The 23,007-nt window shown below is 56.0% G+C and overlaps 10 protein-coding genes across 10 annotated transcripts; 4 read left to right on the plus strand and 6 right to left on the minus strand.

Annotated features, from left to right (window-relative positions):
- Positions 1 to 709: 709 nt before the first annotated feature.
- MKK02DRAFT_37734 (uncharacterized protein) lies at positions 710 to 1,832 on the minus strand (the record flags this gene model as incomplete). The annotated part of the gene is made up of 6 exons (XM_053089766.1): positions 710 to 789; positions 840 to 936; positions 980 to 1,064; positions 1,115 to 1,458; positions 1,550 to 1,572; positions 1,619 to 1,832. 6 exons carry the CDS (start codon positions 1,830 to 1,832, stop codon positions 710 to 712), a joined length of 843 nt encoding a protein of 280 aa, XP_052944636.1.
- A 779-nt stretch (positions 1,833 to 2,611) lies between these two features.
- On the minus strand, positions 2,612 to 4,003 carry MKK02DRAFT_16340 (glycoside hydrolase superfamily; the record flags this gene model as incomplete). The annotated part of the gene is made up of 5 exons (XM_053085616.1): positions 2,612 to 2,778; positions 2,821 to 3,259; positions 3,301 to 3,389; positions 3,451 to 3,625; positions 3,668 to 4,003. The coding sequence occupies 5 exons, from the start codon at positions 4,001 to 4,003 to the stop codon at positions 2,612 to 2,614; spliced, it is 1,206 nt and encodes a 401-aa protein (XP_052944637.1).
- Positions 4,004 to 6,140: 2,137 nt separating this feature from the next.
- MKK02DRAFT_27992 (uncharacterized protein) lies at positions 6,141 to 6,683 on the plus strand (the record flags this gene model as incomplete). Its single annotated transcript, XM_053087457.1, has 2 exons — positions 6,141 to 6,369; positions 6,412 to 6,683. The coding sequence occupies 2 exons, from the start codon at positions 6,141 to 6,143 to the stop codon at positions 6,681 to 6,683; spliced, it is 501 nt and encodes a 166-aa protein (XP_052944638.1).
- A 156-nt stretch (positions 6,684 to 6,839) lies between these two features.
- On the minus strand, positions 6,840 to 7,227 carry MKK02DRAFT_37736 (uncharacterized protein; the record flags this gene model as incomplete). Its single annotated transcript, XM_053089767.1, has 2 exons — positions 6,840 to 6,869; positions 6,913 to 7,227. The coding sequence occupies 2 exons, from the start codon at positions 7,225 to 7,227 to the stop codon at positions 6,840 to 6,842; spliced, it is 345 nt and encodes a 114-aa protein (XP_052944639.1).
- A 742-nt stretch (positions 7,228 to 7,969) lies between these two features.
- Positions 7,970 to 12,142, plus strand: MKK02DRAFT_16642 (uncharacterized protein; the record flags this gene model as incomplete). The annotated part of the gene is made up of 9 exons (XM_053085662.1): positions 7,970 to 8,170; positions 8,207 to 8,605; positions 8,638 to 9,019; positions 9,061 to 9,185; positions 9,251 to 9,282; positions 9,326 to 10,626; positions 10,670 to 11,319; positions 11,367 to 11,710; positions 11,755 to 12,142. 9 exons carry the CDS (start codon positions 7,970 to 7,972, stop codon positions 12,140 to 12,142), a joined length of 3,822 nt encoding a protein of 1,273 aa, XP_052944640.1.
- A 291-nt stretch (positions 12,143 to 12,433) lies between these two features.
- Positions 12,434 to 13,069, minus strand: MKK02DRAFT_37738 (uncharacterized protein; the record flags this gene model as incomplete). Its single annotated transcript, XM_053089768.1, has 1 exon — positions 12,434 to 13,069. The coding sequence occupies one exon, from the start codon at positions 13,067 to 13,069 to the stop codon at positions 12,434 to 12,436; it is 636 nt and encodes a 211-aa protein (XP_052944641.1).
- Positions 13,070 to 13,808: 739 nt separating this feature from the next.
- Positions 13,809 to 14,147, minus strand: MKK02DRAFT_15252 (uncharacterized protein; the record flags this gene model as incomplete). The annotated part of the gene is made up of 3 exons (XM_053085555.1): positions 13,809 to 13,858; positions 13,943 to 14,025; positions 14,074 to 14,147. Coding segments are annotated over 3 exons (207 nt in total), but the record flags the coding sequence as incomplete, so codon positions are not given.
- Positions 14,148 to 14,942: 795 nt separating this feature from the next.
- Positions 14,943 to 16,936, plus strand: MKK02DRAFT_27995 (uncharacterized protein; the record flags this gene model as incomplete). Its single annotated transcript, XM_053087458.1, has 9 exons — positions 14,943 to 15,624; positions 15,669 to 15,745; positions 15,788 to 15,878; positions 15,923 to 16,037; positions 16,084 to 16,202; positions 16,248 to 16,404; positions 16,449 to 16,580; positions 16,629 to 16,786; positions 16,845 to 16,936. 9 exons carry the CDS (start codon positions 14,943 to 14,945, stop codon positions 16,934 to 16,936), a joined length of 1,623 nt encoding a protein of 540 aa, XP_052944643.1.
- Positions 16,937 to 17,463: 527 nt separating this feature from the next.
- On the minus strand, positions 17,464 to 19,534 carry MKK02DRAFT_16217 (cation efflux family-domain-containing protein; the record flags this gene model as incomplete). Its single annotated transcript, XM_053085595.1, has 12 exons — positions 17,464 to 17,512; positions 17,558 to 17,641; positions 17,696 to 17,801; positions 17,870 to 17,981; positions 18,034 to 18,133; positions 18,180 to 18,215; positions 18,265 to 18,380; positions 18,430 to 18,468; positions 18,519 to 18,688; positions 18,752 to 18,847; positions 18,905 to 19,166; positions 19,223 to 19,534. The coding sequence occupies 12 exons, from the start codon at positions 19,532 to 19,534 to the stop codon at positions 17,464 to 17,466; spliced, it is 1,482 nt and encodes a 493-aa protein (XP_052944644.1).
- Positions 19,535 to 19,720: 186 nt separating this feature from the next.
- MKK02DRAFT_16559 (D123-domain-containing protein) lies at positions 19,721 to 21,189 on the plus strand (the record flags this gene model as incomplete). Its single annotated transcript, XM_053085653.1, has 6 exons — positions 19,721 to 19,897; positions 19,955 to 19,984; positions 20,060 to 20,260; positions 20,316 to 20,604; positions 20,656 to 20,784; positions 20,831 to 21,189. The coding sequence occupies 6 exons, from the start codon at positions 19,721 to 19,723 to the stop codon at positions 21,187 to 21,189; spliced, it is 1,185 nt and encodes a 394-aa protein (XP_052944645.1).
- Between the last annotated feature and the right edge of the window lie 1,818 nt (positions 21,190 to 23,007).

Raw genomic sequence — 23,007 nt, forward strand, 5'->3', positions numbered from 1 at the left:
GATATGATGATACCGATGGAGATAAAGTCGACACGCGAGTGGACAGCTTAGCAGGAGCGCCGCTCCGCTGTTGTGAAGGAGCGAGCGGATGAAAGGACGCGCAGGGACGGAGGTCTGTAACGCTAACCAGGCGGATAGGCGGGACCTCTTCAGCAGCTACGGTGCGGCTGAAGCGACAGTATCTGTCTGGGGAGAAAGCGCAGCACAGCTGATCGATCAATGGCGGCGAGGATAGGACAATAACAAAAAAGCTGTACAGTTCGAGATGGACGTGATGGTGGACAACGTTCACGGCTGTACGTAATGCGTTTCATGTAACGCGTCGCTGAAACTACCTCTTTGGGTAAATCTTGGCAGAGTGGCGGTGGGTGTGGCACTTTGGTCTGAACACATTGTGGGCCGATCTGGCTCTCACTGAAATCTGACGCTGTACATGATAGCTAACGGAAAGCTCTCTATCCAAGCTACGATATATGATGTCTATGTACACCTCACTCAAAGGGGTGATCTGTCACCTGTCTCGTACAGAAAGCACATCATTGTGAGGTCTACACACGTGCTCCTCTTCCTGCATGGTTCTGTGATGGCAAGACTTGCGGGGTCGGCGGTTCGTAGCCCCCGCCCTTTTCTTTCGCAAGACGCTCGGCTTCGACTTCCAGTATGCTTGCTCATTAGCTAATCATCCTATATCCCTTAAGAGATCGTTCACCTACCGCTTCTCTCGCCAGATCATAAGCTTGGCAATGCGCATCGCCCTATAGATGTACCACACGCAGGCAATGGATACCACTGAGGAGATCGGCAACTGCGCCACAGATATCTCGACTGTCAAGACTTACCGACTATCACCGACAAGCTAGCATAGTTGGCAATTTCCTCCTCCTTGCTCGTTTCGCCATCATCAGCCATGAGAACTCCGAGATAGACAACCACAAGCTGCTCCATCAGATCCAAACCTGGTGAGTATCGCTGATCTTACCTGCTTGGGCATGGACAACAACGTGGCGGCTGAGAATGTGAATACGTCCATGCCAACTGTGGCAAAGACCGCTGTAGCAAAATGCCTACCAGCTGTCAGCGTTGTAGTGCATGACAACACGCCATCTCAGCTTACCCGGGACAGGCACTGAGACGAATCACGAACGCCAACGGGAAACCACCATCACGGGTGATTTTCGCCAGTGCTTGGTAGTTGACGTTTGTCCGCTCGAGCTCTTCTGCCCGTCCGCGAAGCCAGAACTTGAAGAGATAGTAATTAGCCAGCTCGCCCAGGTAAGTCCCAGCTGTGACAATGCCAAATCCGATCCACAATCCCCAGACAATGCCGACAATCAAAATGATGACCTCTTGGCCCATCAGCGGCGGGAAGGATAGGACGATGAGCGCCGCTATGGGTATCATCCATCCGACTGGTTTTTCCCTCATCCACACCGCCATCGGTTGGAGAAAGTCGATGATCTGACTCATCAGCTGGCGGTGCTTATCAGTCAGCACAGAAAGACCTCGCCTGATCTTTGTATATTGAAGTGAGGACAATCAGGACAATCACTACCGCGGCCAATATGTACCAGTCTGATTGATTAGCTTTAAATCCAGGCTATAGGTGTTGAGATCTCACACCACCATTCCGCTCGGAACCAGGTCCTCCGCCGACGAAGCGAGCTCCACTTGAAGGCGCCGGCGGCAATGAATGCCTTCTCCGCCTCTTCATCTTTTGTCGTCCACCCTTCGGCGTACCGATCTTTGCCCAATTTTGGACCCTTTTCATCGGGCTTGTCTTCGAAATATTTGGCTGGCTTTCCTACGCCCGCAATCTCCGAGTCGTCCGCCATCTTCTTCGTCCGACATGACCACATGACAGTATGAGCCAAGTGTATGGCTCCACGCAAAGATCGAGCAACCTTGACGTTAACTTGATGTACTCTATGTGCCAGAACCGTCTGCGTATATGTGTCGAAGATCGGCTGATATTACTCAAGGATAGTGATAAGCTTGGTACAGGCCGAGAGGAGATTCTTCAGTAGCGCTCCATATTGCGGCCAGACGCGGACCGTACTTATGCTCGATCGGCTAACACAGGGGACGCTTCAAACTGGCTGACGGGTAGTCAGGGCTCGCGATATCTATCCTTCCAGCAGTAAGGCTGGTGACTCCAAAGGATGTTGAGCTCCTGCAGGAGTCCAAACTGACATCAGCCAGTGTTTAACCCCACGCTCGTTTCCACTTTCAAGCGGCTTTACCGCCCAGCACCACTGGTCCCCGCTTCAGACATAATCAAGTCGCCACTGGCACGGTCCCCTTGGATCTCGCTGTCTCCGTGGCGGCGTCAACATTGAGACCAGATGAGAATGGGTCCGACCTTTTTTGTGTTACGAGCAGAAGCGGCATCTACAGCGTACTCCTCATTCCTCGCTGGGGTGAGACACCTTCGCCACACTGCCCTGCTTCTCGGCGTCGAGCCTCGGATTTCCTGCCAGACACAATACGACCGCGTTCGATCAAGAGATACATCAAGTACGTTTCGAGCTACATTGCTAAGTGGTAAAGTCCATATTTTCACCCCACGCCTGATTCGTAAAGAGTCATAATCTCCCCGCGGCCCCTTCACCCATCAGCACGTGGGAATAGTGATGTTCTTGAGGTTGCGGTCCTTATCAAACAGCCCCCAGTACGGCTCCACCCCTCCATATTGTGCCTTCCATGGCTCGTCGAATGCCTCAAAGTAAAAGTAGTGCGTCCCGTTGGCGTTGGCTTGGCAGACATAGGTGTCGAGGAAGGCTGTCCATCAGCTATGATACCCAGCCAAAACAGTCAACTCACTTTGCAAGTTTGCCACGCTAGCATCACCCTGTGGACTCCCAGCCCCACTGTTCGCCGCACTCGCATTCATGCTCTGACTCGGCCATCCCACCTCCGCGATATACACCGCCGGCTTGTTGACTGATGCCTGGGCGGGCGCAACATCAAACTCCTGGAAGAAGTCCCATGTCCACTTGGCAGCATCCGCGATAGCCAGGCCTCCGAAGTAAGGGTGGACATTGGCCATAAAGTAGTCGATGCCTGCACCGAGGGTAGTCGACATGACGGATCCGGCATCCGAGGTACCGATTGGTAGGTGCTTTGAAAGCTTCATGCTCTGGATCGTAGCGTTGAGCTGCTTGATCTCCGAGTGGATTTTGGAGACAGATGCGAGGTAGGCCGAGGAGCTAAGGGAGTTGGTACCGGCCGTATTGAGAATGTACTCGTTTCCGACCGTGATCTGAAATCAGCTGGGAACATCGCACCGAGATGTCTACTCACGCCCTCGATGTGGTCCGTTCCGTACGTTGTGATAGCCTCTTCGATGGTCTTTGCCTGCGCCTGGTTGAAGGTCTCGTCCGAGTTGATGTCTGCTGATCAGCCGAAATTCTCCCATGACAAGACCACACCTGCTCGAAGGCCTGTACTTACAGATCGCGGGCCATATCTTCATATCCACCTTTGCCGCCTTGATGCCCTCCAGAACCATAGCGGTGATGTTGCAGTTGGCGCTGTATAGCCTGATGCGAGTAGTGAGCTGAGACAGAAGCTGCATGTCGCGAGTGACATTCGCTTGTGTTGCGCCGCAGTTGGGTGGGATCGAGCCCTGTTTGTCAGCTGATCCCATACATGAAAGCGACGTACTCACTTGGGCGGTATAAGCTATCCCCCACATGCTCTGGTGTAACCTCGAGTCCTTGTCGAACACGCTCGGATCATTCGGATTCGACAAGACCGCATTGTTCCCGCTAGAACTCGCCGAGCTCGACGATGAACCCCCCTTGTTCTTCTGCTGCGATACCACCACCCCCGCCACAATGGCCGCTATCGCCGCTGTCCCCAACAACACCCCTCCGATGATCCACCACTTCTTTCGGCTTCGTCTCTCTGGCGTAAAGGGCGCAGCCCCACCCGCCGGTGTAGGCCAGTACGACTCTGACGGGACGTTCTGGTACGCCAGTGACCCCGAGCCAGAGCGAGGCATCTCCCGCATCTCCGGTCCGGCATACGGGTTCGAGTAAGCTGCGCCAGCGCCGAGACCGGTACCGGCTGCGATGCCGGAAAGCAGAGGGAGGTCCTTCTCCTGGTTGGCCGAGCCGTGTGTGGCGTAGCTCGAGTTGCGGGAGTAGGCCATGTCTTGCGAACCTGGGCGGGAGGCGAAGGGGTTGGAGGTTTGGGAGAGTCGATTTGCCTGGTCTGTCATTTTGCGACTCAAGGGGTATGTACAAAGTGTGAAAGGCAAGCAGAGCGAGCGAGATCCGAATGAATTGTCCTTTGACCTCGCCACAGAGACCTCCACCATGGCAGCTCTCGCCAAGACCGCTCAGTATGCCATTACGACACCCCTTGTCTTGTCTACACCGCCATACACCGCCCCGCTCTGCAATAAGACTTGCGAGACAAGAGGAAAGTAAACTCACAGCAGACACGTCTCCGTGATAATAGTCGTCAGAATCTGTTGGATCGAAGGTGATTACCGAGTATGAGGGGTGTGAGGCGAGCGATGTGTGCGATGAGAGCAAGTCGAGCCGGCAGGGTATTGAAGTGGACGGCGATAGTCCGTAGTAGGAAAGGGGATGGGTTCGGGCCAGCCGAGGAGTAGAATGCGTGAAGAATTAGGTGAATGACGGGCGAAGGAAAAGATACAGCGTCAGCATATGCCTTTCACTTGGCTTGATCGATCAACAAATCCACCTCCGGCGAGACATGTTCCAAGACATGTTCCACACCGCCTCCTCACTTGCCTGCCCCCCGAGCTGGGGTCCGCCTCAGGTTCTCAATGCGCTCATAATTCCTCCCCCCTTTGACTCCTTATCCCCTTCGCCATCGTCCCCGAAGTCGGATTCGACTAGACATTTCAAACTCACCTGGATGTGCCTGACCACTGTACTGGTCGTACCCGCTATGCCTCTCTGATGAGCCTCCGAAGCCGGGTACAGGAGTGTATCTTTGTCCGCTCATCTCGTCCGCGCGATGGTGAGGTGTTGCTTCACGACTGATTACAGACCAAGGGGTGGGGTTGAGTGAAGCTTGACTCGAGTCGGAAGCGGATCTCGGGTGGAGTAGAGCCTTTCTGCTCTGCAATTTCGCTGATACGTTTCAGCTGCGCTGGATACTTTTACTGCGTGCCCTGTATCGAGTACTACTGTATAGACGTTGAAGGTAGCAAACAAGTAGAGAGGAAGTTATAAGGTAGCGTTTGCACCGCCCGTCGTCGCCGCACCGCTTTTCTCGCCACCGGAGCTTAAGCGCGCGGATGACGTAACGTCGATCGAAAAGCAGTCGCGCGCTTGTCGGCGGTAGTGTGGCACTCTAGTACTTTACCGTGGCGGCTTCGCGAGCAGCTGTTGACCTCTGGGGCATCCTGTCCATATTACAGATCGATCGGGGGAGGGTAGGCTGAGGGCTATATTGCACTGAGACTGGAAAGGACATACAAGTACCCAGAACAGTCTGAGAGGGTGGCGAATCCACACCCCTCTCATATGTAAAGGAATGGCTAGCTGATAGCCTGTGAATCGGCTATCTCCCAGCTAGCTCGCGATTCCAAACCTTCAAGCATAGAAGAGGTCGAACATGCATTCAGATTTTCTAAGAAGACCACTTCCAAGACCATTGTATCTCCCCCAGGAGTCGACAAAGAGCCGGAGCCGGCGCTGGACAATGTACCGATCATGCAAGAGTCCATAGGACCATAGCTTATAGGGAGTCGACTTGGCTTGAAGCCAGGGAGAGCAGCATGAACGTACATATTGGATGGTAAGCATGACAATATGAGTGATCTATCTCAATACAGTACGGGAGAAGCTGGAACTCTTGATTTAGGTATTGAAGGCTGCCTTATCGCCGAGTCGCTCCTAGTTTGACGGCGGCCCACCGGGACTCCTTTCCCTTATCTACACTTTCCCTTATCTACACAAAAGAGTGTTCATATGAGGTGGAGGATAAAGAAGGGAGATTTACACGGGAACCTCCCTTCAAACATATACAGCTCTCCCTGACGGAGGATCAGGGGGACCCCCTTACCCTGTCACTACAAAAGAGCGTTTCTACGAGACGAAGTTGATATAACATATATGGCGATGGCTAGCCCAGAACACCTCTCACACTGCCGACTCAAAATGAAACTCCTCACTATTGCTCTCCTCTTAGCCTCGGTCGCTTCTGTCAGATCGGCAAACACAATCGAAGTCATTCTTCTCCACGGATTCTCGATGACCGATCCAACGGGCAACGCTGCGACGGTGGTCGGACCAGCTGCTTTCGACTTACTGGTCGAAGCCGATTTCGCTCCGTTCGTTCGTCAAGTGAAGGTCACTGACGCGACTGGGAGCGCCGCCCACTCGGCGAGTCTTTCTGCGATGCAATGGACGATGAAGCTGATACAGGCAGTGCACATACTCTCGGCGCACAGATTATACCCTTCGGAAACGCGAGACATTGAAGTTGGTTCATCAGGTACTACCAGGCTTGCAGTTGTCTATTACGAGCGACGATCTTGTGACCGTTGTCTGCAAAGCCGCATAGGTAGTACCCGTAATCGATATGGACCTGCGTACGAAACTATTCAAAATGAGGTCTTGCTCAGACTAAAAACACCTAGAGAATCAGATCTTGAACAGAGTATTAGGCATATCTACAAGTACCTTCCATACCAGCTGTAGGTAGGTGTGTACGCTTCTTACCATTCACCCGGGATCACACACCGGCTCCTTGCCATCTGTGTCTTTGCACAACACCCAGACGATGTCCCCCTCCACATCACACTCTGACAGATAAGCGGGTTGTTTCCTGAACGAGAAGATCTTGTCTTTGCCCAGTTATGTCGAATTCCCGTCCAGGTAGCACGACTTTGTCAGCGTGTCTTTCGGATGGATCGAGGCCTTGGCATACATTGACAATGCCCAATTGCAATTTGCTGCCTAGATCCGCTGTGAACCTGACTTCGACCGGCTGCCGGTTGGCGGCGCTGGAAGCCTGGCCGTCCTTCCAAGTCTTGAGCCACCACCGGCCATTGGACGCATTATCCGTTGACTCATAACCCTCAGCAATCTCGAGGGAACCCTCCCAGCGAGCATTCTCGACGGTGAACTTCACCAAGTCCTCGGGCCGGGTGCCACTGCTCCAGATGGAGACCGTCTTCCCCGCATTGGCCAGCAGAGGAATCAGTCCAACGAGGACGGTAAGTAGGGTGAGTGGGGAGATCATAATTCCGCGATTAGTTGTACTTGCCGAGAAACGTGAGCGCTGTAGCGTTTGGAGGGGAGAAATATAGGTGCAGTCACCTATGTATGTACCCGTATCCGCTAGTAGAACGGCAGACAGGTCCAAGCCCAAGGGTGTCAAGGATGATGACGACTAAGGGGACACATAAGAGCCAGCGAGGCGCGCAAGAACAGTTCAGGGGACAGACTGAGAGGATTGAGTTACAGACGTAAAGGATATCCCACACGGAGAAACGACCTTGGCTCTCGGACGGACCGAGTGTCACCGGGCAAGCCTTAGGACGTGAAAGACAAGGAGAGAGGAACAGACGGACAAGGAGTGAGACTCTGTCAAGGGATACCGCGTCCGCCACCCCTGCCCGTCTCAACGTGTGGCAATCCGCGAATGAGTTGACGGGAGTTCTGGAACCCGCAACCCCCTGGCTTCCGCCGGTCGATACGTCTTGGGTGCAAATTGCCTTCTGCCAGTCAGCTGGTATATGTATATGGCTACCGAATTGCGTAGTCAGCTGTACCTCAGCCTGCCGAAGCCTCCTCACCTCATATCAGCGAACACCACAGCGCCGTCGGAATCGACGTCCGTGCGTTACACTTTGAACCGGGCCGGGGCTCGGCCTTTCCCCCGAAACCCTGAACGCCTGCCCCGCCCCTCGGCAGCTCCCCCGCACCGACCCATGGATATCTACCTCATCTATTGTCTATACAAGGCCTAAGCAACAGCGGACATGGCCAACCCAACGACCATCCATCGGCGGGTATCGTATATCCTGCCCGCGCCGAGTGAGCCGCCGCAGTATCTCTCCCTGCCGTCGCTCGACCAGCCGCGCCGGGGCCATCCATCGCCGTTCTTCATCCCGAAGAACGGCCAATCGCGGAACGGCAGCGCCGACTTCCAGTCTCGGAACCCCTTCCTCTCACCCGACGAAGTGGATGAATCCGCTCCGGCACCGGCACAAACCAAGCAGAACCAACCCAAGCACTGCCTGGGTGTTACCTCACTCGCGCTCGACACATCGACTCTTCTCGAGAACAACCAATCTCCCGGCGGGATACTCTACTCGGGCGCGCGGGATGGCCTGGTATGCTCGTGGGAGCTGAATGTGCCGCACAAACGTAGGCGAGGAGGCCGGTACGAGATCCAGCCGGGACGAGGGAGTAGGGTCAAATGGGAAAAGGTCGGCGATGGGGCCGAGTTCTTTGAGGAAGATGAGGACGATTATGATGATGAGGACGGATCGGGCGAGCGGGACCGAGACAGTTCAGACGACGAGGATGAGGCGGTGGTCAATGGCAAGCCGAGGGGCGAGGTGCCGTATGAGGACCGGTGGGAGGTCGATGCGGAAGCTATAGCTCAGGCAAAGGTGAGCTCAGCGATGAACATTGCTGACTCCAGCCCCGCGAGACGACGCTCCGCCAGTCCGCTCAAACGCATACCGACTGGGTTAACGCACTCCTCCTCTGCAACCTCAACCAGACCGTCATCACAGCCTCGTCCGATCGTACTATCCGCGCCTGGTCTCCACACGCCGCAAGCGATGCGGAAGGTCTATCCCCCTCGCTCATCGGTACCCACCGGGACTATGTCCGATGTCTGGCCTGGGCCAAGCACCCCAGCCTGCTCTTCTCTGGATCGCTCGATCGGCGGTTGAGCATCTGGGACGTGCAGAGTCCTCATCCCGACGCGCCGATCCTTAGCATCAACATGGACGTCATCGACGATTATGGAGGTGTAGGTATGGAGGGTGAGCGAGGTAGCGTCTACGCTCTAGGCACCGGTGAGCTTCACCCTACCTGACTTTGACGTAGCTGATTGCAGACCCTGCGGGTCAGATCCTCGCGGCGGGGACACCAGAGAACGTTATCCGACTCTGGGACCCCCGGTCTGGGGACCGGAGCGTCGGAAAACTCATCGGTCATTCGGATTGCGTGCGAAGCGTTCTCGTCAGCGATGACGGTCGATACGTGAGTCTAGCATTCACCCGGCCTGGGATAAAGCTGATTCCCAGTTATTATCTGGAAGTTCCGATACCACCATCAAGTACGTCCCATACTGCGCAGCCCAAGTGCATGCTGACGTCTAGACTCTGGTCACTCGCAGCTCACCGCGCCATCCACACCTTCAATCACCACACCTCGTCCGTCTGGTCCCTCTTCTCCAATCACCCCAACCTGGAACGCTTTTACTCTGGTTCCCGGGACGGCCATATCTGTGCCGTCGACGTCGAGCAAGTCACCGATATCGCGGACGGCGAGTGCGCTGTACTCGGCCGAGAGGCTCCTCTCGACTCTGCGGGCTACACTGGCGAGTCCAAAGTTGGGGACGAGGGCATCCGGGCTATTGTCGCGATGGACGACGAGTATGTCTGGACCGCCAGCGGAGGTGCGGATATCAAGCGATGGCGGGACACGGGTCGGCGGATCAATCGCTCTCAGAGCAGCTATGAGGGTGCGAGCTACGGAGAGCGGGCTGGACCAATCAACGGGAACGCCGAGCTGGCCCAGCCGTTCGTCCAGACCGACATGCGTGAGCGGACCGTCGCCTTTGCTCCGCCTCCCCGGATGCCCAACGGCGCGTCAGACGGATCCCCCATCAACGCAGCGACCGCTTCGCCCTCCCGTGATCGGCTCGGTATCCCTGGACCTAGGCGCACAACCATGTCTGGCGAACCTATCGCTGGGTCCATTGCCATCTCCCTTCTCTCGGACATGTCCATGCACGACCACGACGAGCATCACGGTCCATCGAGCGGTCCAGACACGCTCAACGGTCTTCCATATTCATCGCTTGTCTGCCTGGGCATGCCGGACTCGCCCTACTCGTTTGGCTTTTCCCGGGGTGTCAGCCGGACGTCGATCGACATGCGCCCAGAGACTGAGCTCGGTACACCTCGTAAAGCTCATGGTCATGAGCAGACCCCCGCCCAGATGGCTCGTCGTGCATTCGAAGATAGGGAAATTGCCTCGGAAGCCACACCCCTTCGAAAGCGTCCAGACGAGATCATCGCTGGTCGACCCGGACTCGTCCGCTCCCTCATGCTGAATGACCGCCAACACGTCCTTACCGTCGATACGGAAGGCGAAGTCGCCGCGTGGAACATCATCAAGGGGATCTGTATCGGCCGGTTCTCGGCCGCAGAGGTGGCGGCTGCGCTTGACCTCGAGCGGGGTATCGAGGCTGGCTCGGCTATCCGCAAGCATAGCAATGAGGTGCTGGAGATGGTGAAGCAGCGAGTAGAGGGGGAGACGATGGTCATCACATGGTGTCAGGTGGATACACGGATCGGGAGCTTGGTTGTGCACCTCGAGGAGGGCCGAGCGTTTGATGCGGAAGTGTACGCGGACGAGCTAGATGTGGATGCGGGTATCAAGGAGGATATGCGAGGTGCGTTTGGCGTGTCAGAGTATCAAGCCGAGCTGACTCCCAGTGAATCTCGGCAAATGGGCACTGGCGAATCTTTTCCAAGGTCTCATCAAGGCCGAAGAGAAGGAACTCGTTTCTTCCCCAGCTACCTCGTCAGCACCGAGTCTCTCCCGCTCGCCCGCTCCCACCCATATCTCCATCGAGCGCCCCGGCGGCAACACCCCCAAACACCGCGCGCGGGCTCTATCTAGCCTCTCTCAGACCCCATCTCTCAACATCATCGGTATCGCCACTCCCGCATCTCGTCCTGCTGTCCTCCCCGACGTCGAGTCGCCCCTCTCGCGCTCGGCTCCGGGCAACTACCAGTCGTTCCATTCCTTCCGGAACGGCGACCACCTCTCTGCCATTCCGCAGAGTCCCGGGCCCAACTCGCTTGGCGCGGGAACAACCAGTCCCCAGCCTGCCGACGCGCGCGGTGACTACTTTTCAGTTCGAAAGCGGATGGACAGCAGTCCGAGTCGTGATGGCGACAAGAAGGACATACCGCCCACTCCGGGTGGAACTACCGATAAGACTCCCGCTGTCAACACGCCCGCACCGCCGACGCCGGGTGGGAAGATGATGGGCAGGCTCAAGGGGTTCGGGAAGAAGAAGGAAAAGGAGGTGATGAGTCCTGTGGTGGAGAATGAGCCGTTAAAGTTGGAGGAGGATACCGTGAGCTAGTTCCTCCGAGCACGCTGGAATCAAGCTAATGTCCGCAGGGTCCAAAGCTATCCGAGAGGGAAAAACAGCAACTCCAAATCCTCGATACGGTCCGCTCACATCCTTTCCGCCCTCCTGGCCCACAAGAAGCTCCTCCAGTCGCCTTCCCCCCGTCGACCGCCCTCCTCATCTCCGAAGAGTCAAAAGACGCCGGTGCATGGGTCGTCACGTACCGCTCGCAAGTCTCCGCGACGGACAAGGACCTCGAGGCTATCGAAACCAACAGCCCGCTCTGGTTGCTGGACTACCTTCTCACGAGCCGGAGTAAGGTCAAGGAGCCTGTCAAGTTGACATTCATCCTTGAGCCTGCGCCGGGGTGCGGACTGAAGGAAATGCCTGAAGGGTGAGTCTTGCTCTGCAGAAAGTGTAACCGAGCTGACATCTCAGGACCAACCGTCTCTCCGCATCCCGTATTCTCCGCGCTCGCAAGGTCATGGGCTTCATTTTTGAAAAGCTCGAACTAGGCAGCACCCGTGCCCGAGCCAGCTCGATCGTCTCCCTTCACTCGCGCATCACCACTCAGCCCCGCAAGTCCTCTACACTCCCCATACCCGTTCCTGGCCTCTCGGGTCGGCGTGGCTCGGCTGCCGAATCCGCCAACACGGCGCCGCACGATGACGTGGATATCGTGTACCCCGAAGACGCGCTGGAGCTTGTGTGCGGGGATACGGTGGTGGATCCTAGAATCACCCTGGCGACGCTCAAGCAGTACTATGGGAGCGGAGGCGATATGCTCTTACATTATCGCCCGAGAAAGGGGGTGGTAGTGCAGTAGAGGAGGAAGGTATGGGGATCTGCCGGTTGTAGGTAATGCGTCTTGTAATGCGCGCTTGTCGAGTCTGGAGGGAGGAGTCGAGTATGTAGGGGATCTCAATGCAGAATGAAGTGGAAATCTTCGTTGTCAGCGGTGACCTTGCGGGAGCCGAGGAATCCTTCCATGCCTTCCCCTGCGACAAGGCCTTTGCGAGGCCTACATATCCTTGTGCCTGCTACCACAAATCTACTATGCTTTAGTTCGACATTGATCTATTGCCTATACAATTTAATGCTTCCTTATCTACGAGGCCTACAAGGCCACTGGATCATCGTTTTCGTGGTCTTCCCCGTCCCCTCCTCCTAGCGCATCCACCAACTCCCCAAAGTCATCTTCGTGCGCCACCCCAAGGTCTTCTCCCCTCCGCATCATCATCTCGATCAACTTGCTGACTAGGGGCCCAAAATCGCACGGCATGAACACCGTAGCGATGTCGTCCCCGTATCCGAAATCCGACAACAGATCCCCTATCTCCGACATCGCCTTGATCCCATTCTGCCTCGTCGCCGAACTTCTTCCCGGCTTATAGCACTCCGCCACTATCGCCTGCAGCATCTCACGGGCCGTGTCCATCATATCGAACTCGGCGTCGCGGACCTGATTGCGATTTGGCTGCCGCGCAAAGCTGTACTGGTTGGAAGTATTTTCGACGCGCTTGACATGCCCGGCGAAGGTGAGCGGGGCATTTTGGTGGGCTGTGATGTGGGCATTGATGACCTCGGCGTTACGAGGGTCAAGAGCGGCGAGTGCGAGCTGGAGGGCGCGGGTTTGGAGGGGAGGGAGAGTGGAGAGGGTAGCGTCGGTGACGGGAGGTTGAGGAGGAGGGAGTGGTGCTGCCTCTGCAGCCGCAGCAGGCGGTGAGGAGGTACGAGCGCGTTTGGCAGGCATGTCTGGGTCTTGCTTGATGAATATATTCAAGCCAGGGAAGAAAGGTTGAGCAGAAATTCAGATGAGTCACCTCGTGCAAGCATGAATGCATGCATCGCAACTCCGCATTCCTCGTGCCGTTACTAATGACATCCGATCGTGTATCACCCCGCTGTCTACTGCCGTTCTACCAGCCCTCGCGACGCTCTTCATGATGGTGTCCGTGGTGTCGCCACTCCCGTTCTCCCTGCTGACCCCCATACTGCCCCTGTCCTTGCCCGTACTGCTCCCCGCCCCCGTAGCCCTGATTCGGACCGCCGTATCCCCCGCCTCCCTGCTGATTCCCATATCCTCCGCCGTATCCCTGCCCTCCTGGTCCCTCGTATCCGCCTTGAGCGGGTTCCCCGTACCCCTGTCCCTGCCCTTCGTACCCCCCATATGGGTTACCTCCTCCGCCATACCCTTGCCCCATGCTCTGGTTCTGCCCGTACCCTTGGTTCTGGCCATACTGGCCCCCTCCGCCTCCGCCACCGCCCCACTGCGGCTCACCGCCATACCCACCCTGAGATGGCCCGCCGTACCCCTTCCCTTGGCCTTCGTACCCGCCGTACGGATCCCCTTGACCGTAATTGACGCCAGAGCGCTCGTTACCGTATCCACCGCCTCCACGATAGCCAGGCCCCTCTCTGCTGCCTGGGTAGGGCTCGCGGTTGTAGCTCATGTTACCGAACTCCTGGGACTGAGCGAGGGCGTGAGATGCTTGTTCGCGCGCTTCATGCTTGGCTCGAAGGGCGTCGACCTCGTTCAGGCCTGGGATATCAGCCATGAGACTAGGATGAGCAAGCGCATTTGCATGCAGTTGCTGCTGCTTGAAGAATCAGGCTCAGCGCTCACCCTTGGTCTCGATCAGCTTATCCACCTCAGCGCCGGCAAATCCAGCGATGATCTCCTTTGCTATCGCGAAGGATTGAGGTTTACTTCGGTATCAGCTAGGACTGTAGGCCTGAAAGTATAGCGGAACCCACCCGTTCTGAGCTTGATGCTGCTCGTATGCTCGCATGGCCTCAAAGCTTGCGGCGCCGGCGATGAGTTCATGGGCTGAGGATATTAGCCGAAGATCATGACCGGACTGCTCGGTCATCCTCACAGAATTTGGCTTCATGCCGAGGCGTGTTGTTGACTTGCTCGTAGGCTTGTCGCTGCTCAGTCAGCGATGGCCTACGCGCTCACACGCCACGCTCGATATAGGCAGCGCGTCAGAGCGGACGGATCGCGTGGAGGTGCCGGTACGTGATGAGGACCTACCTCGTAAGTGTCGTCGTGCTCGAAGAAGCCCATGTTTGACAATGTACTCGGATGAGAAGACTTTGCCAGAAGTGAGCTGTGTTCCAGTCTACTGTTAGTGAGTAGGTAGCTGATATGAGTGCTATATGGAGCGGAAGGCGGTGCGTTGGGCGCCAGGGTCTCGGATGTGCAGGCTGAAGTGGACACGCCGGATAACGGGGTCGCCGAGATGACGCGAGCCGCGATGAGAGGTATTTCCGTCGGAATGGTGTTTCAGAAGTCCTCATACGAGACGAGCATTGAGTATTGAGCACTAGTGTGCGCCCCACATAAGGTCCTCGCATTACGAAGCGGTGTGTTTCGTGGGGAGTGCCGGATCCACAGGAGGCCGCTGACAGGTGAACCGTTGATGCATGGCACTCAGTCACCGCCACACTCGGCGCCACTGTTCAACACATGGCGGCATGTCGTAATCTCCTGGAGCTTATCACTAAATTCTCCCCCGGGACCCTGACTTTCATTCTCATGAAACGTTCCATATCATCAGCCAGTCTCCCCCACTCTTCGCCCACCCAACAACAGCATTACTCATACAATAATACCCACAGCTATGGACTCTATAGCCACAGCCAACAACGACGAGTTCGTCGCGAGTCAGCTCAGCTTCGATCAGGCCAGCGGATCCGGTACAGGCGGTGGAGGCAACCCATCAGCCGTCGACGGCGGTATGCTGATGAGCCTCTCGCGTGAGGCTGAGCGCATGTCCAAGGCGGACAGGAAGCGGAAGAGGGCAGAGAGGAAGCAAGAAAAGGCGCAGAAGGCGGTCCTGGAGCAGGCACTCAAGGCGGCGGCGACGGCAGACCCGGATATCGACCCCTCACTCCAGGACGCGCCGGTCATGATCCCTCAGGTCGAGGCTGAAGCAGAGCCCGAGGCGGAGGCTGAGGCGGAGGCGGAGCAGCCTGCCAAGAAGAAGAAGAAGAAGCGCGCAAAGAAGGCTGCGGCGGTGCCGGAGCCGAATGACGACGTGCCAATGCCGGAGGTGGGGAACGAGGAGGGAGCCGGACCAAGCGAGGCAGGACCCTCTAAGCGTTCGAACGCAAAGCCGGCGAAGGGTATGGTCAATAAGTTTGGGAAACCAACCAACTCGCTCGCCCGCCCGGACCGAAAGAAGCACGCTGCGGACGAGGATGAGCTCCGCGCCCAGTTTGCGATGCCAGGTGCTATGCACGCGTATCTGGCGGAGAGGTGGATGACGACTGTGGAACTGAGGAAGCTGGAGGCTGCTGGAGGTACGTCTTGCCTTATTCGGCGGAATTCTTGGCTGACGATCTAGTGATATCATACAAGAAGGGCAAGTTCTCGGATGAGGAGGAGCAGGCAATTCGGAAAGCAGTGGAGTTCTTCAGACAGGTGAGTCTCCTTGGGTGCATCTGGACCTAGCTAATCCTCCAGTCGAATGGCTTGACTGAGACTCAATTGACGGATCTCATCATGTCCAAGAAAGAGAAGAGTAACGAGTATCCGGGATTCTACAGCGACCTCGGTGAGTCAGATCACCTTTGTCAAGGCACACAGTCTGACTTTCAGCCGCTGCGGTCACCGGAAGACCCGTACGTTTCGTACAGAAGTACGTCAAGAGGCTGTATGATACAAGGGCGAGGAAAGGAAAGTGGTCAGAGCAGGAGGATGACGAGCTGTTGCAGTGAGTTGATAGCCTATGTGCGATGATTAATCAGCTAACTCGCCAGAGCGTACAACAGCAACTCAGGTAGCTGGGTCAAAATCGCTCTTGCAGTGGACCGACCAGAGGAGGATTGCAGAGCGAGATGGCGCGACGTGCTGCGATCCAAGTCGGGACGAGACGAGGGTAAATCTGGCCCTATCTACGTCTGGGCGCGCGGCTGACGTACAGGTCGATGGACAAAAGAAGAGGAAACCCAGCTCGTCGAGGCGATCAAAGAGGCCAATCTGGCCCTGGGCAAAGAAGCAACCGCTCGGGATCCCCCATGGGAGGTGGTCACGACCAAGATGGACGATAAGCGGACACAAATGCAGTGTCGCAAAAAGTGGTCAGTGCGTCTCCTCCTCGGATCCGGCGGTGCTGATGTATTAGGCACAGTAAGCTGTGGCCAGAGCTACAGGGCGCGCAAGTCCCCGCAGTCCGTGTGCGTATCGGTCAGAGCGGAGATGGTAAAGAGGAGGCGCTCAAGGTATCGGCCGCTGACCGGGTCACGCTCGTCAGACTGTACGTTGGCGTTTCAGATCATCGTAATTAAGCAAGCTGATAGAGCAGCATCAAAGAGCTCGACGTGGATACTATCTCCGCCATAGACTGGGACGGTCTCGCGACCGAACATTGGCCCGAGTTGGGTCCTGGACCCCTCTCCAAGGCGTTCAAGCGGATGATGGGCAAGGCGGGCGTGGGGAAGAACATGGCGACACCGTTGTCTGGTGAGTTTCCAGTATCATTCTCATGTAGTTCGAGGTCCTGAAGCTGATCTCGTTGTAGAGGTGCTCAGCGCGATCGAGAAGAGCCTGTCCAAGGAGAAAGCGGCGACTTTCAAATCGCCCAAGCGCGTTCCAGATAACGCTGATGATTGAAACCCTTCCGGGATTTCGATGTGATCGTACAAGGAGGTCATTTTAGGCGTTGTATGGTCTATACCTGGTGGGGAATATAACGAATGTGTATGTGTGACGCAGTAGAACCAAAAATGGAATAGCACTGCATACAACTCGTAGTCATCCAGACTCCGCGCTCCGGGAGACGGTGGGGCATACACAGGGTGTCCATCGGCCGTCCAGCTTTCCCTAGCTACGAGCGCCCAACCTCATCCACTTCCGTTGATGGCGCCGTACGACCCATTCTTCCCGCTCGCAGCTGATCCTAGGGACGAGCCGGACGGGCTGCGCACAATGTTGGCGCTGTTTCTGCGCGAGGCAGTGAGCCCGTTCTGTGCATTCTTGGAAGGCGTTTGACCTGGCATCCTAGCAGTGTGTTGAGGTCTGCTTTATCAGCTTCCGGAGAGGAGCCATTGTAGGTCGGAGGCGAAAGCTTACGGGTTTGACGAAGTGTAGTCAACGCTACGGCTTTCAGCTATGATCCTCGGTAATCATCGGGAAGCTACTCACTGGACGTATGCTCGCAATATGCCGTCAAGGCTCTCCAAACAGCATCTACACTCTCAGCTACGATGACGCTCGGGGCACAGAAGGACCTACTGGATAGTCTCTCCGACGTCATGAGCGAAATGCAGAGTGCTCGATCTGGGTAGGATGACGTCGATCTCAACAATCAAATCATCGCTAACAGGATCAGTTTGCGGACCGGTGCACAGCAGGGGTTGGTTCAGAGCTCACCCGATATGATAGCACTCTACATCGGCAATCTCCAATACCGGGTTGAAGCGGGTGACGAGATACAACACTCTCGTTACTTGATCCTTTGAGGCCGACCTTCCAGACACTGTGGATTCAGCGGCACATCCCACTCCCCTCCCGGGCCATTGCTAGGGTCAGGAAGGCTAGACTCACAGTTTCTAAAGTTCTCCAAGAGAGTCTTGACCCATTCCACAATGATATATGTGCTCAGTACCATCCCTCCTATCGGATCGAGGAGGCGGAAATTGAACAGGCCGCCCAGGAACTGAATGATCAGAGGCGGTCCTTGAGGACAATAGCCAGGCATCGTAGCTTACCGGGAAAGCAAGCGACATGATGTTGAAGAATACGTCGTTTTCTGCATCCTGGGCCAGGGCTTGAACACCTGAAGATGGGATACGAGAGCACCAGACCCAGCTGCTCGATCAGCTTGCGTCTATTGCGATAGCTAACGAGGACTCACAGGATAGCCTTGACACCGATAGTGGCCAACATAGTCCTGCATGATCAGCTCTGGTCGCTGGCTTGCAGTGTTCGAGATGACTGACGCTATCCCTACGTTACTCAGATCTACCGGAGACTCGTCCGATGGCGCTCTTGCCCGCTGGAAAGACTCGATGAATACCTGAACGAAGGATGCTATCATGGCGACGGAGAAGATGAGCTGGCCGATGAGCTAAGCGGAATTTTTAGGTAGAGTTTGAGTGACTTACAACTCCCAGAGGCTCGAAGCGTTTCTTCCCTGCGGGATACTAAATGTCAGCTCCATGCTTGACACAGCAGCACGGCGGATGTGGCTCACGACATGCGCGTCGCCCTTCATCCCGATCGCCCAGGTCGTGCCGAGGATGATGAAGGTACTGAGCAGGTCTAGGACCGAATCGACGAGCGAGGCTGTGAGCGAGATGGAGGCGGAGTAGAGTACTGCGAAGACCTTCGCTATCACTAGGACGATATTGACTGCGGTATTGACTGTTTATCAGGTTCGTCCTCTCCTGCTACAAGTCTCTGGCTCGTGGTAGGCTATCCACTCACCGTACACCGCAATCTGAGCGATCCTATCCCTACGTTCCTCCCGCTCTTCCCCACTGAGCAAAGCCGTTTCCTCTCCTGCTTCTTCGTCGCCCCCTTCTGGTCCGCGCGGTCCAGATGACCCATCTCGGATATGGACTGCGCTCCCCTGATCACTCTTCTTCTGCTTCTGTATTCTCCATGTCGATCCCCGTCGCATCCACTCCTCCTCCGTGCCTCCCTCCTCGCCGCTCGTATACGCCTCATCTTCAAGATCTCGTAGGAGTTGAGTATACGTCTTCTGCTTGGCTTGCGATCGATGACCTGTGCCTGCATGAAAGGAGGTAGCGACAGCGTACGGGATGGAACCCGAGAGGATACTATCCACCTCTTGGTAGTGCTCCTGTAATTGGGCGAGATGTTCGTAATACGGTCGCAGCTGCCTTATAAGCTCATATCCACGACCTGCTTCATTTCTGTTTCGCTGCAGCTCACCTTCCGCTTCAGCTTCTTGATGTCCCCATCCTCCAATCCAATCCCCTCAAATAAAGCGCTCCCCTCCTCCGGATCAAGGATCCGCCCATTCCGCACCTCCTCGAAAGTCATGGCTCTCCGCGAACGGCGTACCACCGCTGAAGAAGAAGCGGCAGCAAAGTCATACGCTGACGGATGTTGATGTAACGCCGGAGGTGTAGGATGCGGGTGGGAGGAGGCCGGCTGTTTTCTCGCTGCGGTACTGGAGGTGGAGCGGGAGACTCGAGGTCGGCCTGGGGAGGGCGGGCCTTGTGAAGTTGTTGGCGGGGCCATTGTGGCTGATGATGAGTCTAGCTGCGTACCGGACTTGCTTCGCAGCTATGTGTGAGGTGTATGGACCCTTATAGCCTTATGGAGCGGGATCTCAAGATCCACTCAGGGAGTTGTTCAAAACTCTATTTTCGAACTCCACATTCCTCAGAAACCTCGAATGTCACTCTTTGTCATACATGATCAATAATGCCAGTACCAATCCCCTCTAGTCAGGACCAGGAGCCCTCGCTCTTCCCAGAGATACCCAGGTCACAGATCGATGCAGCGAGGCTGTCAAGCTGGTACCACTTATTCCGGCGGTTGACATTTCCCACCTCCATCATCGACTTGGACAAGCTCGGCGAGAAGGAGGCTTTCCTCGAGGTACGTCAGCTTCCTTATGAGCTTCAGGAGCTGGGAACAATCTGACAGCTCTAGTAGTGGCTTGACTCGGACTCGATATTTCTGCCAGTCGAATGCAATCCGTCAGCCTGCCGTCTACTACATGATGATGGACTAGACGACTGATATCGCAGACCATCGGAGCCAGTAGCGGATAATGAGGACGCCTCATCCTCATCCTCGTCGAGCGATTCAAGACAGAGGAGAGCCTCCGATGCTAGCTCATCGTCCTCGGGATCTGAAGCTCCGGTGTATCGACTGCCGAAGCTGACGGAAGCGATCCTGCAGGCGATCAAGGTGCACGGCGGTTTTGTCTTCCCAAAGCTAAATTGGACCAGTCCCAGAGTAAGTACAGGCTTCTCCATGTCTCAAAGCGTCGGGGCCAGAGCTGAATTTCTAGGATGCAGCTTTCATTATCCCCCAGACCCGTGGTCCTCTTTGCTGCTCCGTTCCTGCCGACATTTACCTCCTCCTCAAATCTAGCGATCTCATTCAGCATGACCTCGACTCATCTCGCGCGTACAGCACATCACACTCCGAGGCAGAAGTAGACTCAGACGATGAGGAAGCAACAGCAGCGGCCGAAGCAAGAGCGAAGGATATGAAAGTCGAGCTGGTGCTGCGGAGCTTTGTGGAAATGAACCCCTCTAGGGAGTTGAGGTGTTTTGTCCGGCACAACATGCTTCTTGGTAAGCTAACAGCAGAGTAATGATGGCTTTCTGCTGGAGCTGATCTCTCAGGCATCTCACAACGTGATACCAACTACTACGATCATCTTCAATCCGCAGACTCGCGGGAGACCATTTGCGATACGGTCAGGGCGTTCTGGGAGGATGAGATCCGGACGCGGTATCAAGGCGGAGAAGACTGTCAGTTCGCCTCAACGTCCGTGACGCGACAAGCTTACCCTCACAGACGTCTTCGATATATACCTCTCCTCCGATATGAACTCGTCCTTCCTGGTCGATTTCAACCCTTATAGGCAATCCACCGATCCCCTCCTCTTCACATACCCCGACCTGCTCGAGATCCTCCAGACCGCCCTTCGACCTCCTCCCGCTGCACCCTCTGCGTACGCCCGTGATCTTACTCGCCAACGCCTACCTATCCTCCGGGTTATCGACTCCCAGTCCCATCCACTCTCCAACTCGGCGGCACCGGCTTTTGGGAGCAATATGATGCCGGTAGAGATGGTCGAGATGAGCCAGGGACGGAACATGGCAGAGTTCAGTCAGGCCTGGAACGACGCGGTAGCGAGGGGTATGCAGCGGTAATGCCTGGTGGAGCTAGCACTTACCAATGTCCGTCGACGTTTTCCAAGCTATCACTAGCTCCACTGATGTGCGTTGATTCTGGGGTTTACTCAATACATCGTTCACAACATCCTCCTCGCTCAGCTCGCTAAAGACCACCCGCAATATCAAGCCATCTACAACATATCAAGCCATCTACAACTCATTCCGCTTGACACCATCATGCGCGCCCTGGTTGGCTCCTCCGAGTGCACCCACAACGGCGTCCTTGGCATCAGTCACCTTCTGCCCGATCGCGCCGAGGACGCCCTGGTTCTGGCTGACTCCGGGCCCGTGGGGCGTCAGGGTCGAGTCGTGACCCGGGGTCAAGGCGTCCTTGGCGTTCTCGGTGGTCGTCTTGCCGGCGTTGGGGGTGACAAAGGCGGCAGCCCTGTTAGTCAGCATTGACGTACAGGAGTGTGAGGATAGTGCAGGGGGGAGGTGGACTTACTGCCCGAGGAGACCGTCGTCGCCGTTGTTGTCGTGGTGGTGCGTGGGATCACGCGCGTCGGGGTTGGCGACGTCACGGGCCTTGGACTGGCCGGGAAGGTAAGAGGCGACACTGATCGTCAGTGTTCGATAGCGGTTGCACACCCTCGATCTGTTCAAAGGTGGACAGCTCCGAGATGGGTGACTTACGTGTCTCCAGCATGGGCAAGGCTGTCTCCGACCTGCTCAGTCGACGACTTTGCGAATTCCGGCTTCAAGGCAGCCTTGGCTAAGCTGATCAGCTTTCGGAAAGGGGTGACGATACCGTGCGACGAGAACGGCCATGTACACCTTGATGATGCTGATGGAAAAGGAACTCACCTGTGCTCACATCACCCCGGCGCAAGTCAGCGTTGTCGCTCATGTTTGTTAAGAGGTAAAGGCTTAGACAAGGTATGTAAAGCAGTGCAGAATGAGTGAGCAAGTAGATAAAGATCGGAATGAGGATGGTCTGACCAACTAGGTACCCCTTCTTATACCTCTCACAGGCGTCCTTGGGTTGAGATGAGATGACGTCGTGTTGCGAATCAACAATGCAGGACGTGGAGCGGAGAACAAAGGAAGGGGAGTATGACGTCGCTAGGCCGATGAAGGACAAAGGAGGTGTTCGCAGTGTGGAGCGGGATGGTAGCTGCTAGAAAGCACTGGAAAGCGCCGCAGGCTGAAAGAGGGGCAGACGCAGGTGCATGTTGCGGGAGCTGACGATCTGGAAGATCCTGCCGGCCAACATATAGAGAACACCCTCAAGACGTCCACTCAAAAGTGCTCTTCTTTACCGCTATTTCCTCCTTCCCTCTGATCGCGACGTCCACGCACCGCCTGATCTGATCCTTCATGCCTGCCTCATCCTTGACTTCGATGCCTTCAGTACGACCCTCAGTTCGTGAACAGGTTGTGAACTGGCTCATGGCGTACTTAAGCGCTTGATTCGTGCCCGGTGCAAAACGTACTTTATGGTCTTTGCGCGTATCCCTAGCTTTACACTCGGTCCTGAAATTCTCGAAGAGCACAGTGATTAGCAGATCGTCGATCTCGGTATTTCCGCCGGGCTCATCAGTGCGCAGAGCGTAAAGCGTTGTTTCGGCCCGAGTCGTGTACGACAACAGGTGAAAGTAGGAGTCTGCTGCACTGCTCATCAACGCGTCGCGGTGGTTTCGGGTCCGATGTCGGTCCGCGGCTGATCAATGTGAAAGAGCAGCAAGCTACGTCTAGATGACGCTTGGTTACTGCAGGGGTGCTCATCGTATTTGAGTCGTTTGAGCAACTCCGACGAGCGATCTGTAAGGCGTGCTCCCCTCTAGCCGGCTCTGG

Source organism: Dioszegia hungarica (assembly GCF_025882075.1).
Source record: "Dioszegia hungarica strain PDD-24b-2 chromosome Unknown MKK02contig_11, whole genome shotgun sequence".
Lineage (NCBI taxonomy): Eukaryota > Fungi > Basidiomycota > Tremellomycetes > Tremellales > Bulleribasidiaceae > Dioszegia > Dioszegia hungarica.